The sequence below is a fragment of the Nanorana parkeri genome, unplaced genomic scaffold (assembly GCF_000935625.1).
Source record: "Nanorana parkeri isolate BGI_ZX_2015 unplaced genomic scaffold, ASM93562v1 scaffold1687, whole genome shotgun sequence".
Lineage (NCBI taxonomy): Eukaryota > Metazoa > Chordata > Amphibia > Anura > Dicroglossidae > Nanorana > Nanorana parkeri.
The window spans coordinates 173,102-183,006 of record NW_017307955.1 but is presented as its reverse complement, the minus strand read 5'-3'; the positions used below and the strand labels follow the sequence as shown (position 1 = coordinate 183,006).

At 46.6% G+C, this 9,905-nt stretch overlaps 1 protein-coding gene across 1 annotated transcript in view; it reads left to right on the top strand.

The window, feature by feature from the left end:
• The first annotated feature begins 1,984 nt into the window (after positions 1-1,984).
• Positions 1,985-9,905, top strand: part of SCUBE2 (signal peptide, CUB domain and EGF like domain containing 2) — a 76,063-nt gene continuing 68,142 nt past the window's right edge. The window contains exon 1 of the mRNA XM_018571147.1: positions 1,985-2,195. Within this exon, the coding sequence (XP_018426649.1) occupies positions 2,108-2,195 (88 nt within the window). The 5' untranslated portion in view covers positions 1,985-2,107. The remainder of the gene's footprint in view (positions 2,196-9,905) is intronic.

Genomic DNA, 9,905 nt, shown 5'->3' with positions numbered 1-9,905 from the left:
TCTGTGTTCTAGTTTTGTGGATCACCCGGGTTCTGGGTCTCCGTGGATCACTTGGGTTCTGGATCTCCTGTGTTCCAGTTTTATGGATCACTTGGGTTCTGGATCTTCTGTGTTCTAGTTTTGTGGATCACCTGGGTTTTGGATCTCCTGTGTTCCAGTTCTGTGGATATCACGGGTTCTGGTGGATCGCCTCTGATTAGTCTTCACTCCATTAACCCTTTGGTGTCAGTCAGGCCCACAGTGAAGGATTCTGGGATCTGAGAACGCTTTTTACATTGAGAAGAGTGAGGCAGAGGATAAAGTGGTCTTGTGTAGCCGGTGAATCTGGCGTGGGTATGCTGTGACTTGTAGTTCCACATCAGCTAGAGAGCTCCTTTTGCTGGGCCTGCTGTGGAACCACAAGTCCCAGCACGCTGACCCCTATCCCGGGCTAACAGTGCATGTCGTGACTTGACTGTAACACAGTGCAGGTCCTCCTCCTTACTCAGAGATGAGTCCACTTGAGGAACTATAAGTTCCAGCATGTCTGGCTAACATGGTAATACAACAGCTTCAGCAAATAATTCCAATTCTATAGCAATTCTATAGCATGGATGTCAGAGACTGCTGGGGGTTGTAGTTCTACCCCACTTGGAAAGCCACAGGACCCCTGTAGTGACCACTGGCTGTTGGGAAACCACAAATCCCAGCATGGCATCCTCCACTTGTGGGTCTCAGGACACCCTGGGGCTTGAAGTTCTGCGCAGATACTAAAAGGTGCTATTATTACAAATACAGTGCTGCTGGTACTTGTAGTTCCCCAGTCAGTGGCAGCCCCATCCAAGCTAGCAATAGAGGAGGGGGTGAGGTGAGGGAAGGAGAGGGCAGAGGCTGGCCTGCTGGTACCTATAGTCCCCCCCCCGGGCTGGGGGAGGGGAGGAGGGGGGTACTCAGAGCCCTGCAGGGGGAGGGAAGGAGGAGGAGGAGAGGCGGCTCATCACTCAGTGCAGCCAGCACAGACGGAGACACAACACATGTCAGCGCTACAGAGAAGACTGACCGACACCGACTGGCACCGGATCCGGAGCGCTGGGGGCAGGAGGGGCACACAGAGGGGTACAGGGGGAGGGAGAAAATCCGGAGACCAGAGGTGGGGGTGCTGAGCAAGCAGGAGGGTTGGGGGTGTCTGCTTCTTCTAGGGTTCGAAGAATATAAAGGGTTCGGGAACTTGTAAGGGATTCGCTAAGTTGTAGGGGTGTCAGAGAATTTGTAGGGGCATCAAATAAGTTACAGTAGTGCCAGATAAGTTATAGGGATGGCAGAGAAATTATAGGGGTGCCGGAGAATTTGTAGGGGTGTCGGAGAATTTGTAGGTGTAAGAAGTTATAAGCGGCACAGGGGGCATTTATATTGGGGTCTGGAGAACGTTCTTGGGGTAACAGACTATTTGTAGGGTTCAGGGTGACGTTTCGAATAATTGTCTGGTAGATGAACAGACTTTGGGAACTCTCTGGCTGGAAGGGGGTGACTTGGGGGCAGAACGGGGTTCACAGGGGAGGAGCCAGGGGTCTCTGAAGGGATCATCCAGGGAGGACCTAATAAAAGTCAAGTCATTATTTGGCCTCTTATAGGGGTGATACGGAGTTTGGGGGTCTATAGAGAAGGGGGTCTGAAGGGGAAAGGTTGTACAAAGGTGAGTTTTAGGGATGATGGAGTTTAGATTTTAGTTTAAATTCAATATTTGGAAATTGAGGGGTCTTAGAGTCAAACCTTGGAGGGGGTAAGAGAAGCTTCAGGAAAAGGACATAGACAGGAAAGTGGTCACCTTAGAGGACAGGATCTGTATACTGAGGGGTCTGTATTGAAGGGTCTACAGCACATAGGGGGGGTAGTAATTTAGGAAGGGTGGGTGGGGTTACGGGGCAGTAATTTAGGAAGGGTGGGTGCGGTTACGGGGCAGTAATTTAGGAAGGGCAGGTGGGGGTTAGCCCAGGGGGAGTTTATAAAGAAGGATCTTCTCAGAGGTGGATTACAAGTGGAGGAGGGGCCAAAACTGAGACAACCCCAGAAGAGCACACTCTGGAGGAAACCCCTGCTTGTTGAAGCTCCTACTAACTTCCTTGCCACTATGGGGTCCCTAGGGGCCCCCCTCCCATTCTTCCTGCTGCTGCTGCCTGTCTGCACTTCTCCGCACCCAGCTGTACGCCCTCATAGCCGTAAGTATCCCAGAATTGCCTCTGTATGTACTTATGCTTTATCAATGACCTTCACCTGCCCTGACGTTGGCTCACCTGGATACATTGCATCCCGTCAAACTTCCTGAAATAAGAACTGCTTGTATTACCTTATATCCACCAATCAGTTTAAAACGTTTTGTTCTTGCCAACCGCTTTTTTAGTCCTCTTGGTTCACAGACAGGTTTTATTTCAGACATCTTGGTAATGTCTAACCCAGTAGGGCTGTTGACTTGAATCAAAATCAGTTCCTTCATTCCCCTGTCAGGCCGCACCAATGTATGGGGAGGTGTCCTGAAGGTGTGTGATTGTTTGTATGCAGGGAGATTGGGGGGTTGTATTAATGTCTTGTTGCTTATGTACGTGACATGAAGTTGTATTACTCCGCAGAAACGTTGCATGGCACTTCATTGTATCTGGTATGCCGTGTATGAGCCCAATTGTCTACAATGTCTTTGTATGATGGAGTAGTACCAGAACCTTCACTGGGAACACCGGAACTCCATCATTGGGAGGTGGGGGGTTCACATACGTTTGGTATAGTGTGTGTATATATATAAGCACACAGTACCCATGTAAGGGGTTAAATGGGTATTTCATGCTAATCAGAATATTGATTGATAGGTGTTTCGCCTGCTTATAGGCACCCGGTCAGAGATGACAAGCTTCTCCCCACATGGGGCTGTTTGTAAACATTCCTCAGATGAGCCAGTTGTTGTTTACCCAACTTCCACCCCACAGCTCATTAGCTTTCATAGGGCTGTGTAGATCCGGACCCTTATCTGAAATCCACCATGCTGAGGTGGACCAGATATGAGAGGAAATGCTGTCATGGGAACTTCTTCAGTTCAGTGATTGTCTATGGCGGATAGTCTCCATCAGAGGTAAATTCACTTCTTTCACAGCCAGACGATCTCTTTGTTTCCCTGGCTGTAATAACTCTCCTCCTCCTCGTTGTTGGTCGGAAAAACAATTGTCTCTATATTTTTTTAGTAGTGGTGGAAATTTTGGCACCGACACTGTTTATGTTCTTTCACGTAAAGCGTTGGGGTATTGTGATTGGAGAACTGTTATCAGCTCTGTGAAGGAATTTGGAATATTTTACCCCGTGTTCCTCTGCTCCTATAACAATGACTCTGTGATGTCAACGCTCACCAGCTGAGACTTTATAAACTGTCCTCATTGTCCTGCCTGGTATGTGTCCCCTGCCAGCCTTAACCCCCGTCCCGCTCCATGTATTGTCCAGGAGACAGTTTAGTGAGCGGCTAACTTGGGTAACTTAATTCAACGGTAAAATGTTCCTAGAAATAGTAATAACAAAAATTGGATGGGGCGTAAGGGCTGGTCTGAAAAATATCAGTCTGGACAGTGACTTCAGCCAATCAGCTGCTGCCGTTGTTTCGGTAATTTGACAATCGTGCAACTTACGCTGTTAGAATACAATAGATTGGGGGCGGGGGGGGGAGGGCATCAAGAGTTTTTTCTCATTCAGTCCCATGTATGGCCAGCTTTACAGAAGGATGAGTACATGGTCATATTAGATTTTGCCTATCTTCACATGCCAATACATCCGCTTCACCAGAAGTATTTTAGGATTACAGTTCCAACAGTAGATGGCAATTGACATTGGCAGTTCCAAGCTCTACCGTTCGGTTTCTTAGTGGCACCCAGATATTTACCAATGTTCTGATCGAAGTGATGTCACAATTTTATCTACTGGGGACTTCGGTCCACATCCTAGGTATCTAGACCACATCCTTTAGACCCCAGACAAACTATTATCCAATCTCCGCAAGGTACTGAAGACCCCTCAGACTTTGGGTTGGAGAGTGAATTTGGAGGTGCCTGCTTCACAGGCCAGGATTTTTCCGGGTGTACCAAAGATACTGTGAAGGGAATTTATCAAAACTGGAGCAGACAAAATCTGGAGTAGTTGCCCATTTGAAAATGAAAGACAGAGAAGCTGATTGGTTGCCGTGCACAGTTGCTCCAGATTTTATCTGCTCCAGTTTTGATAAGTTCCCTTCTCTGTATGTCAGAAGACTTTCAGTCAGAATTCCTGACTCAGGGAATCGCCCGACTTGTTCACATCCAGGAAAAACAGATAGGTCAAGGATTTATTTTCTCTGAGCCAAGAGAAGGGATCTGTGGGAATAGATGCTCTTTAACCATCTGTGGCCCTTGGATCTGGCCCTACTTTTTCTCTTTCCCTTCTTCCATCAATTGTCTAGAAAATGGGGCAGCTCAAAGGCACGCTGTTCCTCATAGTCCCTTGGTGGCACAGGAGGACCTGGTTCGCCAGTCTACAGAATCTTTCTCTGGCACCACCTTGGTCCCGTCCAAACCAACCAGGATCTAATAGTTCAGGACCCGTTCTGCCACCCCAACACCCAATTGTTTTGTTTGATGGCCTGGCTCTTGAGAGGAACATTCTAAGTGCCAAGGGGATACTCAGAGTAATAAATTCCCTCCTCGAAAGCCATAAAATGACTACCCGAAAGATTTCTGGGAAAACGTTTCCTCCTGGCACAGTCAAAGCAAACATGCTGCCCTGGAGGTACCTGTAATTCCTGAATTTGTACATGATGGAGTTGACGGAAGCAGATCAATTTCTGCGCATTCAGTGTGTCTGGATACTAAGCTTTCAGAAGACTCTGTCATTAAATGATTCTTCTCTCCCCGAGAAAGGTGTTCAGCTGTTGCCCATAAAGTGGTGGCACTGTGGGATCTTCCTAAGGTCTTGGGGGGTTTATCTTTTTCCCCATATGACCCTTTACATGATTCTTCCTCGACAGTTTTGACCCACAAGAATGCCTTCTTCTGGTCATAACATCAGCTGGAAGGATTGGGGATTTACAAGTGTTGTCTATTAAAGAGCCTTATCCCCGATAGGATCATTCTGAAACCCAATGTCCCTCCCTGAAGTGACTTCAAGCTTTCATAGATGACAAGGAATAGTATTGTCATCCTTTTGTAATAATCCCAAGAATGCCAAGGAGGAAGAATTTCATTGTCTGAATCTGCTCAGGTGCCTACTGCGTTACCTGGAAAAAAGAGAATTTAGAAGATCCATCTACCTTTTAGTTGTCTTTAGTGGCCACAAAAAAGGACTCCAAGCCTCTAAGAGCTCAGTAGCAACATGGATTCAATAAACCACTTTATTTATATACAAGAGAGAAGGGCTACAGACCCCATATCAACTAGATCACTGGCAGCTTCCTGGGCAGAAAGATTCAGGTGCCATGGTGGACCAAATCTGTAGAACAACAATATGGCCAAGTCAGAACACCTTTGTGGGACATTACAAAGACGAGGCGCTATCTCCACAAGATCTGACCTTCTGCAGGAAGGTTCTGCAGTCAGTAGTCCCACCCTGAGCTATGCTTATACTTCCTTTTCCTCCTCTATAGCTGTCCTGGAAGATGTCTGGGCATATTCCAACTTAGACTGACTGGTAATGGTATTTTTAGACATTTTCTAGGACAACGCCCCTAGTCCCCACCCTACGGACAGTTCTTCTCTGGTTCTGTTATGTGGGATGATGTTTGATTCTCTGTTTCCATTGTGGAGGTAGCCTTTTAAAGTGACTGCTTGTGTTTCCTGTTGACGTTTCCTGCTTCACATAGCTGTCCTGGAAGAGTCCTAGTAATACCATTAGCGGTAGGTTTCACTGGGAATCTTATTGCCTGTCTCCGTCTCGTATTAGTCCTGGTGTTACTGACACAGAAAGTGATGGAAAATTTGACATTTTACAGGTATCACTGGAACAGAAACAGAGGGTAAATCTTTCAATGGGAACACTTGATCCAGTGACAACTGTCTAAGAGGGGATTTCCCTCATTGTACAAAGATTTCCTCTGATTTCCACAACCAGTGAAGTCCAGTCCAGTGAAGGTAAATCTCCCTAATAGGAAACAGAACCCTCAAAAAGTTTTAACCAATCCCTTCTCTACCCAATATAATAAAATTAAAAAAACTAGGGCTGCAGCTAACGATTATTTTCATAATTGATTAGTTGCCCGATAATTTTTTCGATTAATCGATTAGTTGCATTAAAAAATGATATCTCTATCTCTGCCCCCCCAACCAACTAATTGATAATGAGAATAGTTGACAACTATTCTCATTATCGATTAATCAATTAGTTGGTTACAGCCCTAAAAAAATTCAAAGTTTTGGTTTTAGATATCCTTTAAATTGTAATTTTATAATTTGAATTTCTGTAGATTTTCTCTGGAAGGGCAGACAGAATGGCAGATGGTATTTAGTTGTCGCCCATGATGGTAGCTCAGCAGCAACACGGAGATTAGTCTGTCAACTGTAAAAGGTTGCCACATGTGTGCAGTAGATTGGTGGCGCAGTGGGACACGTCATGCGCTAAACGTTGTGTGACTTTGTGCTTTTGTTGTATTCTGGACTGTGCATTGTATGGACCTTCTCAGTGACTTTCATCCTCCGGAGTGCTGAATGAACGCTGTGGTCTTACCTACTGCCGGATTTCACAAACATTTGCAATGTAAAGTGGAAATTTGCAGTTGAATATACTCGGCAAATGTTTACTCCATTTGCATTTCATTTGAATGTTTATTGTGGGAATTAGCTGCTGAAATGATAGTCGGTGAACCTTCTTCAGGCTGACGGAGGAACTAGATTTTGTCTTCATTTCCAAGCTCTAGAATCTGGTTGGACCCACTTTTGGCTTTAGAGTTCTTCATGGTTCAAGTTCAATAACGTGCTGAGTATATCTGTTCAGGCGATTCAGTACCATCACCGTGTTCCTGTAGACATCCAGCACCCTCTGACAACCTTCTGTTCCTCCTCCTCCTGAAGGTCTCATGGTGTAGCCCAAATTCTGATCCTCCAGCTGCATGTTGCAATGAAATTGAGATTTGTCAGACCAAGCAATGTTTTTCCAGTCTTCAGCTCTGCAGGTTTGGTGGTCTGGAGCCCTCTGTGGCCCCATGTGCTAAAGGCTGATGGGACACTTGCCCCCCTGTAGTCCTTCCTCTTCAAGGCTCCCCACGTTGGGTGTTCAGAGATGGCCTTCTGGACAGCACTGTGGTAAAGAGAGGTTATTGAAGCAATTGTAGACTTCCTGTCAGCCTGAGCCAGTCCCACCATTCTCCTCTGAACTCTCTCGTGTAGAAGGTGCTCATGGAATGTTTTGGCTCCACTCGGTGTAAACGGAATCTCTAAGGTTGTATATGTGAAGATCCATAGAGGTGGCAGTGTCTGAGATGCTGCAACTGCCACTTCTTCCACCAACAAACCTTCCACAGTCAAAGTCACTTAGAAGAGGGACGTTCCTCAACTACTCAACCTCTTCGTCCATGTCCACAGGCTTTATCCACGTTGGGTTGTAGTCACATGATGCACTTTTTGGCTATTTCCATACTGGATTTTATAGCATCCTCACTGTCTGTGTAGCCAAGTGGAGGTGGTTGCACTCTAAACACATTCTTGTTATGTATTTTACTATTACTGTCTGAATACACCCATGGCCTGCGTAAATCAATGTGGACCCAATCAGTACACTGCCATTGTGGGGGGCATGAGACCCAAACCCAACTTCTCACAGAGTTCACAGTAGGAAATTCTTTTCGCTTGCCTGCTGCACACTGATCACTGGGGGAGGGGAGACTGAAGAAATGCTTCCTCTTGATTGCAGCACACTGATCACTGAGGGACGGGATACTGAGGATATGCTTCCTCCTGCTTGCAGCAGACTGATCACTGGAGGAGGGGAGACTGAGGAAATGCTTCCTCTTGATTGCAGAAGACTGATCACTGGGGGAGGGGAGACTGAGGAAATGCTTCCTCCTGCCTGCAGCAGACTGATGACATCATAATCAGAAGCCAAGATGAGAAATAAGAAGATTTCCCCCATAATGACCACTGCATTTTATTTGGCACCCGCTGTTCCTGTTTGGGCCCTCATGTCCCTTTTTCGGCCCCCATTGTAGGGAATGAGCTGTGGCCCGCTTGCCCTCCACTTGTTCAGCTGTGACATGGCCTCTCTGGGGACTTATTTATCAAACTTGTTGTCTCTTTGTATTTGAACTGATTTCTTCCAATACGCAGATAAATCATCATAAACGGAAAATCATGTTGACCAAAAAAAAAAAATGATACAAAGTAAACAAATGGGTCAAAAAAATAAACTCGGAGGACAGAAACGATCCCGCCGGAGACGGAAATAATGAACTAGATCGGGAGGAGAAGAAAGAAAATTTTGTGGAATAACGGATGAAAATTCTTTATGAATCTGAAGAATAATCTACAGAATGTGTTTTGTTGGGTGAATCTCATCGTATTAGAGTGCACTGAAGGTTCGGCCCGCTCAGCTTCGTGACTAGGTAATGTGTCAGAACCGATAAGGACGCGGCGTCCTATCAGTTTGGAGCCGTTCCACGCCGGCCCGGGCCCAGCAGAAAGCCTCTTCTATCTGTCCGATGCCCCTCCGGCGTGCCAGGCCCGAGGAGAGACCTCCGCATCCCGGGCCCCCTCTCCCGCCCAGACACTCGGCCTTTTCATCGCACCTTTTCCAGACGCGGCTCTGCGGTGAACTCCCGACAGTCAGACAAATATTCCCCCTTCTCTGTAAATCATTCACGGATCACTGAGGTGCTTATATTATCTGCGAGTACTTATATTGTGCTGCTAATGAAACGGATCTCCTGAGGGAAGGGGGCGCCGCTGCCAAATTCGGCTGATGCCCGGGAAGGGGGGGTTAGGAAGATTTGTTGGTACTGCCCCCACACTACTCACCAACCAAAGTCCCATTATTTCTGCATATTTGGTGTAATTTTTGTCATCCACTCGCATTGATCTTTATTTCCTGAAACCGGTTAATGTGCGTTTCTAATTCATGCAAATATAATATATTTACAATATCAACATTTATATCTATTTACTGCACATTGTGGGCGATCGTACTGGGGAGCGCTGATGATATACAGAGACATGTGTTTTACCCTTTAACTGCCAATAACATATCCCATACACATTGGCTGTCTCCCTCCCAGGTAGCCAGTGACATATTCCATACACATTGGCTGTCTCTCTCCCAGGTAGCCAGTGACATATCCCATACACATTGGCTGTCTCTCTCCCAGGTAGCCAGTGACATATCCCATACACATTGGCTGTCGCTCTCCCAGGTAGCCAGTGACATATCCCATACACATTGGCTGTCTCCCTCCCAGGTAGCCAGTGACATATCCCATACACATTGGCTGTCTCTCTCCCAGGTAGCCAGTGACATATCCCATACACATTGGCTGTCTCCCTCCCAGGTAGCCAATTACATATCCCATACACATTGGCTGTCTCTCTCCCAGGTAGCCAGTGACATATCCCATACACATTGGCTGTCTCTCTCCCAGGTAGCCAGTGACATATCCCATACACATTGGCTGTCTCCCTCCCAGGTAGCCAATTACATATCCCATACACATTGGCTGTCTCCCTCCCAGGTAGCCAATTACATATCCCATACACATTGGCTGTCGCTCTCCCAGGTAGCCAGTGACATATCCCATACACATTGGTTGTCGCTCTCCCGGGGAACCAATGACTTATCCCATACACATTGGCTGTCTCTCTCCCAGGCAGCGAATGACATCTCACATACACATTGGCTGTCTCTCTCCCAGGCAGCGAATGACATCACAAATTCCAATAGGCTGTCTG